The 19,337-nt window shown below is 45.4% G+C and overlaps 2 protein-coding genes across 3 annotated transcripts in view; one reads left to right on the top strand and one right to left on the bottom strand.

Annotated features, from left to right (window-relative positions):
- Window positions 1-19,337, top strand: part of LOC129386284 (cytochrome P450 2H2-like) — a 253,436-nt gene that overhangs the window by 121,896 nt on the left and 112,203 nt on the right. The window lies entirely within an intron of this gene.
- On the bottom strand, window positions 1,714-18,643 carry LOC126536828 (cytochrome P450 2H1-like). The gene is made up of 8 exons (XM_072287892.1): window positions 18,425-18,643; window positions 17,766-17,887; window positions 14,251-14,357; window positions 12,568-12,875; window positions 10,408-10,523; window positions 9,379-9,637; window positions 6,836-7,026; window positions 1,714-2,071 (listed from the first exon to the last, which is right to left on the bottom strand). The coding sequence occupies exons 3-8, from the start codon at window positions 14,305-14,307 to the stop codon at window positions 1,893-1,895; spliced, it is 1,110 nt and encodes a 369-aa protein (XP_072143993.1). The 5' UTR covers window positions 14,308-14,357; window positions 17,766-17,887; window positions 18,425-18,643; the 3' UTR covers window positions 1,714-1,892.

A 19,337-nucleotide genomic window follows, 5' to 3' on the forward strand; every position in this document is an offset into this window, starting at 1 on the left:
CCTCCAGGTTTCTGGCGTTCACAGTACACAGGCGTTCTTTTTTTTTTTTTTTTTCGTTTTGACCTCGCCGAAATGCGGCCACCGTGGCCGGGATTCAACCCGCGACAGCGAGCTTAGCAGTAGAACGCTACGACAGATATCAATTATCAGTACATAGGTACTAAATTCTAAACATGGATTTTAATTTACGCACTTTAGTGTTGTTCTCTCAATTGCCGAAACGAAGCTGGGTATAGTGAAGGGCCGAGTCGTGTCCTATTACCAGGCATGCATCTCACAGCAATAGTTATGCTATAGTGGTTAACAAAAGGCGCTGTGTTTACTGCACGGCCACTGTAGTCATTCCCTTGTCTAGCCAGTATTGTACTTCACGCATAGGGGCCCAAAATTGAGTGGGATTCCAGTATATTGGTATCAGAGTTTTATAACTTGTATCTCGAAGCAGAGAGTTGCAACAGGGATTTGGCTAAGCGGATGTCACATTGTTAGTAGGTGGCTTCAATGCGCATTTGTGACTTGTCTAGTGACGTGGCAGACAGTGTGCCCTGAAGCTATTTTGTGGAAGATAGTACTTCACTCACGGTGGCCTAACCTGTTTGAGATTCCGAAATATTTGTAGCACAGTCTTATTACCTATGTCTTCAAGCACGGATTTGCAACAGGACTTGAGCTAAGTATAGTATACCACAAATATTCATGATTGCTTAGTTCGTAGGACGGTAGGACGGAAGGGGACGGGGGGATGCCACAGTTTTAGGGGTTCGCTTCAAATGCGCAATTGCGAAATGTGGCCGGAAGCTATTTTCGGCAACTTTCTTCATCTGCTAAGTGTGCATATTGATTTGCCTTAAAAGCAATCTTGATTGCACTTAATCAAGCATAATTACACTGTCTGCCATCGATTATTCTTAAAATGGCGACCAAGTTGTCCTGACTATATCAGCGGGAATACTTGCGGCGCTGCTTGTGTAGTGAAGATTACCATTATAAACATGTCAAATTTCCTGTTTTGTTCTACTTTTTTCCGTTGCATGGCGTCATGGAACCATACCTTTTTTCTTGTCAGTTATTTGGCTTCCTGGCGAACGTTAGAGTGTGATGTGTCTTTTTTTTTTGACAATTAAATGTACAAGTGCGGCCTCCCATCCCGCTGCCACCTCTTGCGAGACGCAGCAGTCCGTAATATTGCGTATTGCTCTCGTGTATTACGAGCACGAATCAGAATGTCCTTGCCAATAATTTTGTAGCCAAATTGCAGCTGTAAATGCGAAGTCAGTATGTCCATTCGCTGCGCCGGACCTTTCTTGGGCCGGCCCGGCCTTATATTCTGGTAGCTCCGCGGTACGGCGCTGTTGCCAATCGTTGAAGATGGCGGTTGTGCTTCACACGTCCACAGCGTACGAGCAACGAAGTGTGATTCATTTTCTATGGAGCAAGGGACAAGCGCCCATATGAATCCGCAGGGGCCTCGGCCCTAGTGATTTCCACGTTTTCGGTCCGCCGAAGAAATTCCTGGCAGGACTGCGATTCAGGTGCAACGTTGAAGGCAAGACAGCAGACCGATGCTGGTTCCACAGTCCGCCGGACGAATTCTACCACAGGGGCATCTCAAATTTTGTGCTGTGGTGGAACAAATGTGTGAACCGGTGGAGGGACTGTATGGAAAATAGGGGTAAATACTTTCTGATTCGCCGGCGTATATGAAACAGCATATTTATTGGTAACAAGGAAGACTCATGGCTTTCTCTTTATTGGTTCTCTTTTGAAGGAAACATGATGTCGTCCATAGAAATCGGCAAAATCACTTACGCAACGGATGAAACGCTCTCAAGATACCTGCACATGCATATATACAAAACTGTAGTTGTGCATTTACTGTCCAGTAGTTACCACTAGTGGTTGCGTTGAAGAAAGCGTAGCTTCGTTTCCCTCAGTTCTGGAGACGGACCGAAGGGCGTAATGATGACTGGCTTTTCGTCTTCGTGAAGAATGCGGAACTGATGCAGCAGGGTGGTCAGGTACAGGAAAATCTCAACCATTGCCATGTTTTCTCCGGGACACATTCGTCTCCCTAAAAGATAAATTATTTCAAAAGAAATCATTCACCCCAAACCAATCACGTAGTCGCAGAAGACATAATTTCGCTACTAGATCAGCTTAAAGTAGCTTAAAGCAGCTTAAAGCAATTGTATGGAATCTCAAGCGCAGCCTTCCTGTCGACGCGGCCTGCGTGGTCCTTATGGTGCGCTGTCGATCAACAGTGCGTGAGTGGCACCAGCACCAGACCTAGGTGGAACGGACGGAGCGCTCGCGCGAGGATTACCAGAAAGGCGGAGTCACTTTTGGCTGCTGAAACGACGAATACAAGCTGTACGCACCATCAACGCTACCCTTCATAGCCTCGGTGGCGTAGCCAGGGCAGCCCTTCCACAATTAACAAAAGCGTTGTGCGCATGTACGCTATAAGGACACTAGCGTTCCTGCTGAGCTGCTATGTCAACGGTCTGAGCGGAAAGGGCAGTAAAGGGTCAGTTAACGGTGTCTGGTATTTTTTTAACGCGATGGCGCTAAGTGCCCGTGTCGCAGAAAATCCGGTGTCGGCGTCCGACCGGCGTTGGCGTCGTGCGAGTGAAGATAGCCGCATTCATTTAGGTATATGTATATACCACGCCCTGCTATGTGACCTGCGGTACATGCCGGTTATATTGCCACACAATTCTATCGCTTACCTTGTCTCACGTTCTTGACAAAGTTATTCCTCGGAATTTTGAGAATGATAGTAAAAAAAAAACGCAACACACACAAATGTCATGAAACAAGAACACCGACAGCACATGCCCTTAATCTTAAATCTCGGATGGAAATATTAAAACGCAAAACAATAACACAAACCTCAAAAAATATGCAATTTTTTGGCGCGGCTGTGCACTACATCAGGGATGGGTTCACGCAAGAGGCCGCGTTCCTACCAGAAAGTTCGCCTGCGTGCATAGCGTTCGCCGTCAGCATTTTCCGGTAAACATTACGGTTACATAAGCTGCAGTTACCGGGAAGCGTGACAAGTTGTCAGAAAACTTTGGATGCTATCATGTTCTATTCCTAAAGGCGAAGCTTAAGCTTCCTCCAAATTTTTCACTGGTTACTGTCAATATTTCCGCCGCTCTCATTTCGTGCCTCATGCAGGTGAGACGCTTGGAATGCCCTCACCAACCCAGCGTTGTGAGACGCTCGGCAATTGCCAAGGCATTGCGCCTTCTGCCCAGAGAGAGGAAAAGTAAACAATTATTTGCCTCCAGGTCAGTTTTTAAAGCAAGAGCTTTACTGGCCGCGAGCTTGCGATTTCGCCGGGGCGCTGCTCCGAGGAGGCACATGCCGTCACAACGCGCGCCTCGCCGGGGATAATATAGCGAAAGCTTTACTGGCCGCGAACTTGCGATTTCGCCCCGGCGGTGCTTCGAGGAGGCACATGACGTCACAACGAGCGCCTTGCGGCGGATAATAAAGCGAAAGCTTTACTGGCCGCGAACTTGCGATTTCGCCCCGGCGGTGCTTCGAGGAGGCACATGACGTCACAACGAGCGCCTTGCGGCGGATAATAAAGCGAAAGCTTTACTGGCCGCGAACTTGCGATTTCGCCCCGGCGGTGCTTCGAGGAGGCGCATGACGTCACAACGAGCGCCTTGCGGCGGATAATAAAGCGAAAGCTCTACTGGCCGCGAACTTGCGATTTCGCCCCGGCGGTGCTTCGAGGAGGCACATGACGTCACAACGAGCGCCTTGCGGCAGATAATAAAGCGAAAGCTTTACTGGCCGCGAACTTGCGATTTCGCCCCGGCGGTGCTTCGAGGAGGCACATGACGTCACAACGAGCGCCTTGCGGCGGATAATAAAGCGAAAGCTTTACTGGCCGCGAACTTGCGATTTCGCCGCGGAGATGCTCCTAGGAGGCACATGCCGTCACAACGCGCGCCTCGCCGCGGATATTAAAGCGAAAGCTTTACTGGCCGCGAACTTGCGATTTCGACCCGGCGGTGCTTCGAGGAGGCACATGAGGTCACAACGCGTTCCTCGTCGTTGCGCTCGCCTCTGCTCGCTTCGCCAGCTGCGTCGCATGCCTGATAAAATGTCGGAGGATTGAAAAGGAGACATCGCGTGCGCCACAACCACAGTTGAGGCGGCAGTATGGACGGCGAAAATTCTGACAGGAGGAGCCCTGAAATCGACATCGGAACGAGATGTAGAGGAAACGAATCGCCCAAGAAACAGATGAACAGAGCGCCGAACGACTGGCTAAACACCGCAGCATAGCTAGACAACCAGACTAACCTAGACTTACAATCAAGATTAACCAAGGCTAACCATGTTATGCCTTAGCTTTCACTACGTATATCCTGGTATAGCCGAACTAAGACACTAACAATTTTTCTGCCCAGCAGGAGTTGTCTTACGTGACGCGTCATGCCAACATGTTGCCCCCGCATACACAAACTCTGTGACAACACGGAACACAAGCTTTCAAAGGTTTGTACACTTTAAAGAAAAAAAAAACGTAAGTATACGTGTGCGTGTCCAACATAGGAATCACTGTCTACCGTGCGAAGCGCGAGCGGTATCTCAGTTGCCCTTACGATTACATTTGCCAGCGCATTGCTAAGACTGTCGGTGCGAGCCAAATTGCCAGGAAGTTGTTTTGAAAGATAGTGGATTCATTTGGCGTAGACTCATTGAGGCAATAAATACCATGAAAGGGGAGAAGGCTGCGTTCGTCACTCTTGAGTTATTCTGTCAGACAAGGAGTGCGCTTATTTGCCCTCTACGTGTTACACTTGAGTCGTGCTGTTGACTACTCCTTATTTTTCGTTCATATATTTTCTTCTTTTTACTGTGATGATGAGAGGGCTGTAGCACTGCTTTATGTTGGAAATATTCGTACTCTAACTTCGATAACATTTTCAGCGCCAGCGGACGAAGACAGAAGAGAGAAGTTGACAATTACAACGTCAGGATCTAATATGAGAAGACACACTCGCTGTACATAAATGTACGGTTTCCTTTTTTTCGCTAATACCATAAGTTAAAAGTCAGCGCTCATCAGTCCTCTTCTTTCCGTGTGTTCCGTTTTGACGCAAAGTTTGTAAAAGTGTATCCGTACCAACCATCCCCGCCACCAACACTGTTACAGTTAGAGGAGTCGCGATGTAAAGTTAAACCTTCCTATCGCTGTAAATTATTCGCGCTTTGGGGGTAACTGCCAAGTTTCGTTCTTTCTTGGTACAAACGCATTCACATGTTTTATTGAAATGCTTTGACGCTGTGGTATAATTTTCGGATTATTTAGAGCCGTTGCCGTCAAATTTCTACCAAATAATAGGAAGCACGATGCAACTATAAATTCTACTATTGCATAGAAAAACTTCAGTGCGAAGAAACTGTTCTCTAGTTATAGCTTAAAGGGGCCCTGAAGCACTTTTAGAATATAGTAAGAAGTCGTTGCCGATCTGTTAGCCATGATCCTGTGAGCAAGGGACCCAAATATTATTGCATTGCTGTAGTACGGAATTTATTATCCTATGTCAAAAGTTGTGAAAACTCGCTTGCTCTCACTTCCGCAGTGGCGTCACGGAGCTTCATCGCAAGCAGCAGGACCTGCAACGGCTTCTGGCCGATTTCGGGATGGTCGAGAACACTATGAGTCATAAAATCATTACTCCTTTCATTTAAACAAATGAAAAGTATATATCCATGCAATCTCGGAGAGACAGAAAGTGCCTGAAATTTTTGCGCTGCTGGTCTGAGCGCGACAGTTGCACGTTGTCCGTGTGTGCTGCGTTTGTCTTTGGAGAATAAATGGGTGGCGGAGATACCGCGGCCGCTTTGTAATACCACCACGAGCACTCTCGCGTTCCACGTTTTTGTGGGGCGAGTGGGACACTGCTCGCTTGGGCTACCCGGTCGCCTCACCTGTGCAGCTTCCACCACGCCAGTGAAAGTAAAAGGAAACAGAAAGCCGCTGGTCGGTTCGACAACTACGCCTAACTCCTTTTGGGCTTGAAGCCTTCTAAAAAGTTTCGCGGCAGCAGATCCTCGATGAAACGTAATTAATTAATGATGTCTGTGATTCGTTAGAAAAGTGCTTAAGGGCCCCTTTATTGACAATGATGGAAACATAATAATAACAAAAATAAATAATTAGTTGAACGTGATGCTCATCATTCAACAGTTATTCTCTACTTAGCATAATGGTGTTGGTCCATCTACGCATGTCATGAAGGCATACGAATGTGTATTTCAGGTGCAGAGGAATACAAATAATACTTCCGCACGAGGTTTCCTTATTTCTGTATTTAATTGAATAGTATTTGATACGAATGTTTGCCGTCTGTAACTGCGGTAGCTTTGAATGAAACACCAGAAGAAGAAAATAAATATTTTATAACTTTTTTTTAAATTATGGGGTTTTACGTGCCAAAACCACTTTCTGATTATGAGGCACGCCGTAGTGGAGGACTCCAGAAATTTCGACCACCTGGGGTTCTTTAACGTGCACCTAAATCTAAGCACACGGGTGTTTTCGCATTTCGCCCCCATCGAAATGCGGCCGCCGTGGCCGGGATTCGATCCCGCGACCTCGTGCTCAGCAGCCCAACACCATAGCCACTGAGCAACCACGGCGGGTTATATTATAACTTGGCTCTGAGCTGCAGGGATGGTGGATAAATGAAGCAGTCTTTCGTTCTCGCATGATGGTTCGACTAAAATGCGGATTATCCTAACGAAGCGCGCCTGCTTATTTAGTAAAAAAAATTCTTGAAAGAGCTGAAGATGTTGTCCTTACCTACGGAAAAAGAAAGCAAACCGTCAGGTCTCTTTGTCGTAGCTGTGCCGCCTGGATTCAAGAATCGGGTAGGGTCAAACTCATCTGGATTCTTCCATAATTTATGGTCTCTGTGGGCTGTCATCAAATTTGGGGATACCACAGTGCCTTTTCTAACGTCGTAGTCACCCATCCTCGTGTCTTCTCCCACTCTGAAAAGTATGAAAATTGCATAACGTTCGCTTCTGATGCCATTACCTTCAATGGCTATCTCTCCTTATTCACTGGTCGGGTTCATTTCCTTTTTTTTTAATGCTGAGCATGTCTTTGTGCACTTGGAGCCACGGTCAAACGCAATACCGTACAATGTTACAGAGTTTTCGCGAATGCGCGCAGACCCCAACACGTCCATGCGCATGCACGCGCTCTTCTACGCGCTAGCTCGCACGCCGCTATTGGCTTAGCGCCTCCCGCCCTTGCTCCACTGACCGGTACGGGAGTGCGCGCCACAAACAGATGTCGCTCGATTGCGCTAACTGCACTATGCTGCGCGGAGACTTCTACTACAGAATACTGAATCCTCGAAAATATCAAGGGACACAGGAGAGTGAGATAGCAAAGGCTCTGCAGAGACCACATAGCTATGCGAAGCTTACCGAAGCGCCGAGACAGGAGGCGAAGCTACAGGCCGTCTACACGAGCGAGGCCGAAGAAAAGCAGCACGCCAAGCGAACGGCCGCTGAACCGGGGTGCCGAGATAGCAGTGGCGCTGATTGCAGGACTGCCACTTGCAGGAAACAGATCATCATCATCATCAGCCTGGTTACGCCCATTGCAGGGCAAAGGCCTCTCCCATACTTCTCCAACTACCCTGGTCATGTACTAATTGTGGCCATGTTGTCCCTGCAAACTTCTTAATCTCATCCGCCCACCTAACTTTTGCCGCCCCCTGCTACGCTTCCCTTCCCTTGGAATCCAGTCCGTAACCCTTAATGACCATCGGTTATCTTCCCTCCTCATTACATGTCCTGTCCATGCCCACTTCTTTTTTCTTGATTTCAACTAAGATGTCATTAACTCGCGTTTGTTCCCTCACCCAATCTGCTCTTTTCTTCTCCCTTAACGTTACACCCATCATTCTTCTTTCCATAGCTCATTGCGTCGTCCTCAATTTCAGCAGAACCCTTTTCGTAAGCCTCCAGCTTTCGGCCCCGTAGGTGAGTACTGGTAAGACACAGCTACTATACACTTTTCTCTTCAGGGATAATGGGAACCTGCTGTTCGTGATCTCAGAATGCCTGCCAAACGCACCCCAGCCCATTCTTATTCTTCTGATTATTTCCGTCTCATGATCCGGATTCGCCGTCACTACCTGCCCTAAGTAGATGTATTCCCTTACCACTTCCAGTGCCTGGCTACCTATCGTAAATTGCTGTTCTCTTCCGAGATTGTTAAACATTACTTTAGTTTTCTGCAGATTAATTTTTAGACCCACTCTTCTGCTTTGCCTCTCCAGGTCAGTGAGCATGCATAGGAATTGGACCCCTGACTTACTAAGCAAGGCAATATCATCAGCGAATCGCAAGTTACTAAGGTATTCTCCATTAACTCTTATGCCCAATTCTTCCCAATCCAGGTCTCTGAATACCTCCTGTAAACATGCTGTAAATAGCATTAGAGAGATCGTGTCTCCCTGCGTGACGCCTTTCTTTATTGGGATTTTGTTGCTTTCTTTATGAAGGACTACGGTGGCTGTGGAGCCGCTATAGATATCTTTCAGTATTTTTACATACAGCTCATCCATACCCTCATTCCGTAATGCCTTCATGACTGCTGAGGATCCGACAGAATCAAAAAACGGATGCTTCCTTTCAAAAGCACTTTGAAGACAAACTTGGTATGGTGTGTAACGTATGCAACTGCTTCTGGTTCCTACCCTACGACGTCGGGGTGTCCTATAGAGGCCGCGCATGTGGCGGTCCTGGAATGAGCATCTCCCCAAAAGAGCGTGGGTGAGTTCGGGCTGCGCGCCACGTGTAAGGGAGAAATGCTTGACATTGGCTCACAAAAGGATCGAGGACGGTTTCTGCCGAATTTTTTTTTTCTTTTCCTTTGTTTCACTACAATAGAAATTACACGTACACTCGAGGCTATTCTGCGGCGTGCGCTTGGAGGGTTAAAAGGTATCCGAAGCCGAGGAGTGTGTGGCTGCGAAAACGGCTATGTGCATTGGACTTACTGGCAACGGTACATGCATTCGCCTGGATGGTGAACAAGGACCGTAGCTTGCCGTCCGCTGCAGACGCGAACGTTCAGGGCACGCACACTATATAAGCGCTACCATTCCGGCTGAGCTGATGTGTGTACGCTTTGGTTTGTGCCCGAAACGTGAAGCTAACATTATCTAATATTTCACTATAGTCTTACACAGTACCTGGAATGGGGATCGCGCAGCGGTTCGAGATAGGACACAGAACGTCGCTCCTTGGTGACATATATAGTGCTTGTTTAAATAACAGTCAAACAATCTGGAAAAAAAATTTTTGTTCAGAAATTTTACATACGCGCGTGGTACGTTGAACGGTGTGGCAAGTTTCCAGCGGAACATCTCCCAGATAGTGGCCATGGTTAGGGGCATCGATGTATGGTCTTCCCAACTTGGTAAGCGATCGCTACCAACCACACTGTCAATCTCTCGTTGCAGCTCAGCCTGTAGTGTATCCGCATGGCTGGCTAAGTTGAGCAGGTGATAATGAAGATAAAAGGTGCCGCTGGTGGCCGCTCCCATGAGGATGTCAACCATGTTTCCCACAAGGTTATCTGCTGTGAGAAGCATTCAGAACGGACTACAGTTCTCCGCATTGTACCACTTATATGCCCATCGTGTGCACCATGCGTCTTAATGTCGCCGTACGGACAGGGATTCTTGTTTACATTAGTCCGTATTAGCATCACGTGTTACTGCTGCTAATACACATAATTTGAGGTTAAAACAAAGCAAGGCATAGGATCGAATTTGGCAATGTTTTATGGGGAACTTATTCGGCCACTAGGTTGCTAAAAATGTTATAAATCAGTGCGTGAGAAAGACTTGGAATTCCCGATGCGCATTACATTTTATCTTCAATTGTGCGCGCGCTCTAGCACCCTTCTTATTATTTATGCCACTCATGCCGACTCTCGGCGGAGGCTGTGAGACATTGCATTGCGAGGGTAAAGAAAGAATCGCTCTTTGTTAGGAAAAAGACTGCCGAAGCCTAAAGGATATTTGTAGCGAGTAATATGAAGATTTCAGGCACATATACACTAATACAAGGAAACTAAGTGAGACAGTATGAAATAGCTTAGTTATATTTATCCACCGGCTTTTCTAGCAGGAACGGGGTGCTGCCGGGCATGGTGTTATCACATGCTGCGTTTTCTTGTTATGCATACACATCATATTCTTTTGTTTGTTTCTATTCTAGCTCTTACAACGCTGGAAGAGAATACCACCGACCCATGCATGTTGTCAAGCACCAAGTTATACAGACAGAGAGTTGATTGTAGTGAACCTGCGAGATACACATGAGCACTCCTACAGGATGACGTACCTGTGAAGTACTGGTTCTTGTGTGTCTCTGCTTCGCGGATCTTCTCCACGTATAGGTCGATGTAGCTCTTCGAACGCCCGCTATTACTTGTGTCCTCATTCGCCTGCACTAATTCCCTAGACAGACAAAAAAGAAGGTCACGTGTGGTCACTCTGCTGCACTAGGTCACAGGACTGCAAGAAAATTGATAGCGACACCATTTTGCTTCATGAGAATTTCAAGATATTTGCGAAGTGTCTAAAGAACTAGCCAGAACTTATAATTTGGCGTTCACTGCTAATCACAGTGAGCTTAAAAGTGTGCGGGCCGAGATATCAGAAAAATCAGTTACTGAGCCTGAACAAGTGTGTGTATTTTGACTTAGCGCTTGCTAATAGCAACCAAATATCGCATCGCCCGTCAAAATATTTGGCATATTATGCCTACCGGTCTAGCTTGAATTTAGCTGCTTCAACAATATTGTCCCTCTGCTCTGAAGTGTTCAGCACTAAGGCAGACCTCGCACTTTATAACTCGTAGCACGATATGTAAAATGCCCGGATCCCAGCAATTGCCGAAAAGAAAACAAATTTTTCAGCAGTCATTGCACCAACCTTTGAATCCAAATGCGAATTCTTTCTTTCTATTTATACAGCTATTGCGTATCGCTCACCTAAATTACCTCATTTCTAGTATGTTCCTGAGATATCTCTTATTCTTTGCAACTTGTGCGCTCCAGGTACTAGAGCAGTCGGCTCTAAAATGTCCCTCTAGACTTTGTAAGCTATGCGATAACAAATTTCATTGCTTTGACTACTACCATGAAATACGTCTGTTAGCATTGTTCCCTATAAATTTACAGTATAGTCTCAGTCAAGTCATGAATAACAAGGTACCTTTAAAGCCCGGGGAAGGCGGGAGATGGAAATTCAAGACGATGAGCAAAACTAGAACAAGGTGAAAGCTGGAGCCAATGTTTTGGCAAGTGGATTTGTCTTCTTCAAGGCGACATATGCTTTCCTCGCCACAGTATATATAGGCGGGGTTCTTCTAAAGAGGAGAGGGTGTAAGGTGGGCGGGTGTGGCAACGAAGGAAATTGTGTTACCGTGTCCAATTGAGAATAAAGCAATACTGTGCACAAGACCAGGGGCCCGGCCCCGGCCGTCTGTCAACCACATGTCAACGCACGCGTGTTAGCCGGTGTGTCAAAGGCTTCTGACACGCCGGCTGGGCAAAAAAAAAAGGAAGAAAGAAACAAAAGGCCGACGTGTCAGACGCCGCTATTAGAAAACTATTACATCAAACTCTTGGCTTTGCTTCGAATTGTCGATGAATTCGACTTCGCCAACTTTTGAGGAATCCGTATGGTTTCCCTTTGTAGCAATTGTTACGATTGGGTGGATGTCTCATTTTCCCTATAAATATTACTTGCCTCCACCTTGTGGGTTTCCGCAGAACTGCTACGTCAAACTCTTGCCTTTGCTTCGAATTGTCGATAAATTCGGTTTCGCCAACTTTCGAGGAACCCCTATGGGTTCCCTTTGTAGCAATTGCTACGATTGGGTCGATGTCTCATTTTCATTTATTAGTTACTTCCCTCCACTTTGCGAGTTCCCGGAGAACTATTACGTCAAATTCTTGCCTTTGCTTCGAGTTGTCGAGAAATTCGACTTCGCCAACTTTTGAGGAAACCGTATGGGTTCCTCAAAAGGTGCCTGTATTTTTACGCTATGACTCGTACTTTCATAAATAATCTTATCGGTGCATATTTTTGTAACCATTGTCGTAATTTCTACGCAGTAAGTGCTTATGCTCATACTTCCGTTATCCCTATTATAAGCAACTGCAGCTTAGCGGCCTTCACTTCTGGCAGACGCTCTAACCATCCTCTTATATTAGCTTGGGACACTTTGGTTACCTCGAGGTGCACTGAGGGTCTAGCTATCTGTGAAACATAGCTTTTCGTTTTACACTAGGCAATTCGATTCACTCGATGCATGAAAATAAAAATTAGTTTCGAAGTCTTGAAATACGCATTCCTGAAATGAACGGAAATCGGCTCGCGATGGTGATATCGATGCTGCAAAGAGGTAAACCTAGATAATTTTACACGTTTCGCGAAGCGCACCAGGCGAGAAGATACGGGCGGCTCTAGCAAAAAGCTAAATAACCCAAAGTACCTGACCACGGAGTTGAGTGTCGATATAATACGGCGGCGCTTTGCGCTGACGGAGGTAGGCCAGAGAGGCTCGATCAGCACACGTCGTAGCCAAGCGGCGCGGTGTTCGATGGGCGCAGCTGCTGTCTGAAGCCGGAAACCTGAGAGAGCCTCCTGCAGCGACGCGAAGTGCGGGTCGTCCAAATCGTAGCGGTATCCCAGGAGAAAGCGGCAGATGGAGTTAATGTGGCTCCTGTGCCCGTACACAAAGCTCGACACGGGACGGCCATGATGCGAAGCCAAAGTGTCCGCTAGGTGCCTGGCTTCGAACTGAAATATTAAATTAAAAGAAAGGACGAAACTAGTAACGCGCCTCACATGTAATAAAAGTAGTGTTGCAGTAAACGTAGCAAACGTAAGAGAGCTAATAAAAAAGGCAGGTCTCAAATATATTAGGCAGTGCATGTGACGGGAAACGGCAGGCAGAACGCATGTGCTCTCAACTGATGTTGTTCGAAAGACTCAGGAAAATTTCTGCAAGGCTGGCTTTTCTACCTCGATATCAATTAATTTTTTAAAATCAGCAGTAGTGCCTGTTGGCTGGGTAGATATTAGACCGAGATCTAAGCTTCAGTTCGTCATTCTGGTATCTTAAGCTCATGACTGCATTCCAAACACCTACACGACATGAACCTGTAACATTGAAATCTGTCATTTTGATTCTATAACCTGCATATCGACTTTTTTTTATCTGAAATACATGTTAGGACTGCTGTGATATTTGTTCTGATATTTTCACAGAGTCTTCAGATTTGGTTCATCCATGATATCTGTCTTGCCTTTCTGATTCCATCCGATCAAAAGAACAAGGCGCATCCAGAGCACGAGTGTTATCTGCAACTAGTAAATGAGGAACCTTTTGTTCAGAGCTGAGCCTTAGACAAAGTCACATTTCATTTACTCAAGATACACAAGAAATTTTATATTACCTGCTGTAGTTGCTTAGTGAATTTGGCATTGCGCTGCTAAACACGAGCTCCAAGGATGAAATTCCAGCCTCGGTGGCCGCATTTCCATGTTTCCATGGGGGAAAATACCAAAGTCGCCCATGTGCCATAGATTAGGCGCACGTTTATGAAACCCAGGGTTTCAACATTATTCCGTAGTCTCCCGCTACTTCGTTCCTCATAATCAGACAGTTCATAATCATAATCATACATAATTAGACAGTTGGAACTAAATTGAAATTTCATACGGGCACTCGTTGCGTCAATGTAGCTGTATTGATGAAGCACAACTATTTCGATTTTGTTAACTTTGTATTTCGGCGAAGATGATGATACAAAATAGGTTATAAATTACTACGCCCTAGGTAAAGTTGATACTTATCATAAACCGCACTCTGACACTTTCTTGGTTAAGCTTATCATTCATTTGTTGCAATTCATCCCCAGTGTTGCTGAACAGGACAATGTCATCTGCAAACCGAAGGTTGTTGAGGTATTCGCCGTTGATATTGACTCCTAGCCCTTCCAAGTGTATAGCTTGAATACTTCTCCTAAACATGCAGTGAATAGCGTTGCAGAGATTATGTCTCCTTGCCTGACCCTCTTTTATAGGCAATTCTCTACTTTTTTCGTGGAGACTCAAGGTAGCTGTGGAAGCCTAGCGACTCACTATGGACTCTCAAAATATTTCGCCACACCTGTATATGCTGGCGCATGATCTCGCTCCCGAGTCCAAGCTTTGCCAATGCTCGCATGGAAAAGTCCCTGTTTTCTTTCCATTGCTGTCCACTGAAGGTCGAAAAACCTGTAAAATAAGGCGTAAACAGTCTTGCGGGGAATTTGGCAGTATTGCGCTTCACTCCTGATACAAAAGGAACTGTTACGCGGTTCGCCGCATTGGAAGATGTAATTCCGTGGCAATAATAGCTCTTGTTTTATTGTATTAATAGGTATAGTGTAAGTTTGTGAAACCGGAACTTTAAACGCTTGCACAATCACTACTTGACTACCACTGAGATCAGCTTAGGAAGGAAACTAAGGAAACCAGTGATAAAGCAATTACTTTGGCGAAGGGAATTGCCTTCGTCAGGACAGTGCAATGGCATGACAAAAAGAATGCTGCTTATCAAAACATTTTCTCCTCCCTAGGAGCTCTCTTACTCAACCATGATTGATCACTTCAAGTCTATATATTCCTGGGAACACATTGTGCCAAATCTGTTTAAATAACGCCTGTTATTGGGGCTATTATGATTGTGATGTTCACGAGATAGAAAAATAATAAAACATCAAGTTGACATTAAAGACCAATGTGCGTAGTACATCCAGGCATCATGCCCACGCTAGAAACGTTGGAATAAACAGATTTGTTAATCTTTTACCTTCTAACATCAAACAACAAGAATAAAACAAGGTAAATGGGGGGAGGCACAGCAATTTTGCTTTCTTCGCCACGTAACTACGCAAACATTCAAGCAATTATTTTATATTTCTTCAAGAATAGTATGTTTCTCTTCGGCTGTCCTAGTATTCAAAAGAATTAGGGGGAGGGGAAACACTAACATTCAGGTAAGAGTTTGTTTTAACGCTCCCCAAACAAAAGTACAACAGTTTGAAGTAAAGTTCCAATTTATTAGTCATCAGTGATGGCTTGTCTAAAGATGTCAAAGATTTTCGGAGGCTTCCGTCTATTCTTGAGGTAAAGAATGCAAAGTTATTACTTTTCTTTTGACTGCCAATCCGATCAAAATTCGACGCCTATGTCTTTTCTTGACCTACACCTGGGGCGCTATACCGTAACGCTATTCCAAACTTTTCTATTCTGATTGTACAGTTAGACCTCCACGATTGGTAAAAAAATTTTCGGGCAACCCGCAACTTCGCCTGTCTTTCACGCGACATTGAAAAACCGCGAAAATTTACAACGTTAGTCATGTGTACGCGTTAAAGGTTCATTAGTATGCCGAACAAAATTGAATGTTTTTCTGAATAGCCAGAGACTGCCCAGTTCCGAAAGGAATAGAAGATGGCTACCGGCGATCGCCCAGGACTCGCTATTCGCACCTGCCGGTTAGCGTGGATTTATTTTCGTATACTAAACCTTCTTGCGTGGCAGTAAAACGTTATAGAGCCCTTTTGGCACATATAAGTCATCGCTCTGCCAACTATTCCTTGCTGAGCTGTTGTTCTAGCGACATTCCTAACTTCCCGTTGCACGCCGCCGCGATTTTCCACCAGCCACCGCAAGCTAAGTAAAGGGAAGCGGACCAATCGCAGATGTCGGTACCACCCTCTTCATTCGGTTATTTATTTTCACTGCGCTGGCTTGACCCCATAGGAACCATCTCCCCTTAAGTATCCTTCTCGCTTCTTGTCAGCCTCAAGAATAAGAGAAACCGCTCAGTGTAGGCAATGTTGTTTTGAAAGCGAACAAAGGTGACCCGTGGACGAGGAGAGCGTTTGATTGTGCTATTGAGACAACGCTATGAGTCACTGCCCAATGCTTGCGTTCGTGGTTACGTAATTTTCATGTAAGGAGATTGAGATTGCGATTGGGATTGCTGGTCGATTAAACCGCGAGTAAGGACCAACAGCCATCAATGGTCGCGCTAGCGTTCGAGTCGCAAGTGCACACAGCTACCTCATGCTGGTCGATTAAGCCGCGAGTAAGGACCAACAGCCAACAAGTGCCGCGCTAGCGTTCGCGTCGCAAGTGCACACAGTTACCTCAGAGCTGTCTATTTTCCCTTTCCATAGCCTTTGCTGTAGTTGCAGACCAGTTTTTAAAGCTATTTTCTAAAACACTGCATTATCGTTGCGGTGCACTCGCGCAATTGCTACATTTCAAGGTGGTCAATGCTATCCCTGTGATTACCTTTAATTGCGTTGGACTGATTTTTCATTATAGCTTTTATGCTGTTCCCGTCCCATTTCGTTGCGGACAATTCCATTTTTTTCACTGCTATTATGTCATATCCTTATTTACTATTTCTTTAACCTCACTTGTATTTTGTGGTCCTATGTAATTGCTACCTTGCTAAGTTTTTTCTTGCTTAGTACAGTTTTTTCAATGTACTTTATGTGCGCCGTCCGTCCCAATATAATACTCATATTTGTGGCCTTTGGGGATGTTTGCACTATAAGTAATATTGAAAGTCCGAATGACTATACAGTCAAGCTGGTGTCAGCAGTAGTAAAGTATAGTTGCTCTCATCAGATTAGCAGTACAGCGTGACACCAGAAGGAATAGATACTGATCGGGTACAAGCATAACACAGCGAAGGCATTTAATGTTTTCGATACATGAAGCTGGGTTATTAGCCTGGCTTGTGTGTGGACTATGGGGCACAGATTGACTGGTGTTACACGGACGCGGCAGGTGAATTCTCCCATCGAACGATGGCTTCACACCAATCGAAAATTGCCAAAAAAATCGTTCGGAAACCGGCCGCACATCCACTCAGGGTGGCTGCAGCGGCCGGATGACTACGAGTACCACCATGCACCACGGCAGCGGTGGCGTCATGAAACTGGCCCGTGGGATTGGTCTATTGAACCTCTTCATAATTAATAATGCTGCTTGACAGAAACAAGGGCCTGAAAATGGTGAAAATTAATGGTTGACGCTCAAGATGAGAAATAACAAGTCATTGCTCGCTCTACTACCACGGCGTGTTATATGGGGATATGTTATATGATGGCGTTGGGACACCACTGAATTGATTGCATCCGTTCTTTTGCTGTAAACTGCCTACGCGGAAGGTCGTATATTACGGCCATTGGCCGGGGGGTGGGTGGTGCAGCAAATAGCATTTTTTTTGTTGCCAAGGCGGTTCCACAGAAAACATAGAGCAAATAAAAAAAGAACATAAAAGTAACAAACAAGAATTACTTGGTATTTTATAGGCGTAGCAAAGCAAAACAAAAATATTTCAATAGCAAATTTTAGTCACAGTTTACACCACACTTCGCCATGTCTTGCTGTATAACTATAACAGTCGCCGATTGTATGGGTAAAATAAAATGCCTGGCTTCGGCCACTTTCGCTAACGGGAACATTCTCTGCTTATATATCGTTATTAAGTACGCCATGGATTTTATTTGGAAGGAAACGCATCAATGATTATAAATGCGCATTACATCATGCGCCGCTGTGGCTATGTCTTACAAATTTTGCTAGCAGTATTTAAGCAGTTGTCCATATTTTGTTTACCTTTTTGGGCAGAGCTGAGACCCCATGTGGTGGGGCGGTCCTGAAGCTCCGGTCTGGACAAAATTTCCTTGATTTGTTCGTTGTCGTTGAGGATCACGACGTCCACAGAACCTTGTTTCAGGCTTCACACCATATGCGAACCGCGGAAGAACGCATGATGAGAGAAAACGACGTTGGTAGTATATTATTTCCGTTGGCTCAAATATTTCTACACAGCAGGTGCACGCGTGTGTGGAAAAGAGATAATGTCAATGTGCTAATATAATGTTAGAATGGCGCTACTTTCCTAGTATTGTGGCGTATGGTTGAAAGGCGTCGTTAAGTAATAATGCACTGCGAGACGGTAGCGACACACAGCAGTGTGCGGCGCTCGATCATTCGAAAATTATTACAAGGCCGCTCAAAAGAGGCGATAATAAAACTCCTAAATCCAGCCCACCAAGAACTTCACGTATAGCTTCAGCATGTTGCATGCTCAAGTGTATGAAGAGGTGGTACAAAATGTGTTGCCTATATTTATTGCGTTGGCTTAACTGCTATTGAATTTAAAAAAAAAACGGTATTACTTGACTAGGTAAGCCCGTATTCAAGTGTCAAAGTAAAATGTTCTTTAAAAATCATAATTTGCCACCATTAACAATATGTGAATCATACTTTACCCGACAATGGGGCCGTATTTCTTTGACCACTGGACACACTGCTTTAAGGAAATGCGGCCAGACGAGAAGTTCAATTTTCCAAGCACAGGCCAACAGAAAGGACCTGGTGGTGCCCTACGAGAGCGGTCCTTGGTTAAATGGCGCAGTAATGTTGCCAAAAGTGCCGCTAGAACCGACGTGATAGCGACGATGTACACTGAAGTTGTGTCGAAATCTAGCACGTCCTGTAAAGAAAGAAAAAGAGAGCACATGCCACAAATTCTAATGTCAGCGTGCCGGTGCGCATGGTGAGAAATTCCTCCTGACACACACACACACACACACACACACACACACACACACACACACACACACACACACGCACACGCACACGCACACACGCACACGCACATATATATATAAATAAATAAATAAATATATATATATACATATATATATATATATATATATATATATATATATATATATATATATATATATATATATATTGCGTTTTGCCATTCACTTTCTCGGGTATTTCTCTTTACCTACTAGAACTTGCTTGTGAGTGGTGGTACTGGCTGGCACTCCCAGGGCTAATTCTAGTAGATAAAACAAAAATGCCACCGAAAGTGGATGCTGGTGGATTTTCGTTTCGTAACTACTAGTCTGACTTCGGCGCTTCGACAGCCTTCAAGACGAGCTCCGCAGAAGTGTTCAGTAGCCCTGCAACGAACAAGATTCGCGCCAAGCAGTGCCTACGCCGCCGTGCGGAGCAGCAAGGCGATAATTTTACGAGCTATGTGGAACATGTCATTGGCTTTTGGAAGCACTTAAATCCTTCCACGATTGAAGAGTCCAACATCAAGCACATAATGAAAGGTACATACAACGATGGCTTTAAATGCTTCTGGCTAAGGAGCGGCGCACGGAA

The sequence above is a fragment of the Dermacentor andersoni genome, chromosome 4 (assembly GCF_023375885.2).
Source record: "Dermacentor andersoni chromosome 4, qqDerAnde1_hic_scaffold, whole genome shotgun sequence".
Taxonomy (NCBI): Eukaryota; Metazoa; Arthropoda; class Arachnida; order Ixodida; family Ixodidae; genus Dermacentor; species Dermacentor andersoni.

Coding starts and splice junctions, on each gene's coding strand:
- LOC126536828 (XM_072287892.1), bottom strand. CDS start 14,307: ATGCGAGCATTGGCAAAGCTTGGACTCGGGAGCGAGATCATGCGCCAG. Junction 12,876..14,250: donor TCATGCGCCAGCATATACAG/GTGTGGCGAAAT, acceptor TTAATATTTCAG/TTCGAAGCCAGGCACCTAGC. Junction 9,638..10,407: donor CAAGAACCAGTACTTCACAG/GTACGTCATCCT, acceptor TGCTTCTCACAG/CAGATAACCTTGTGGGAAAC.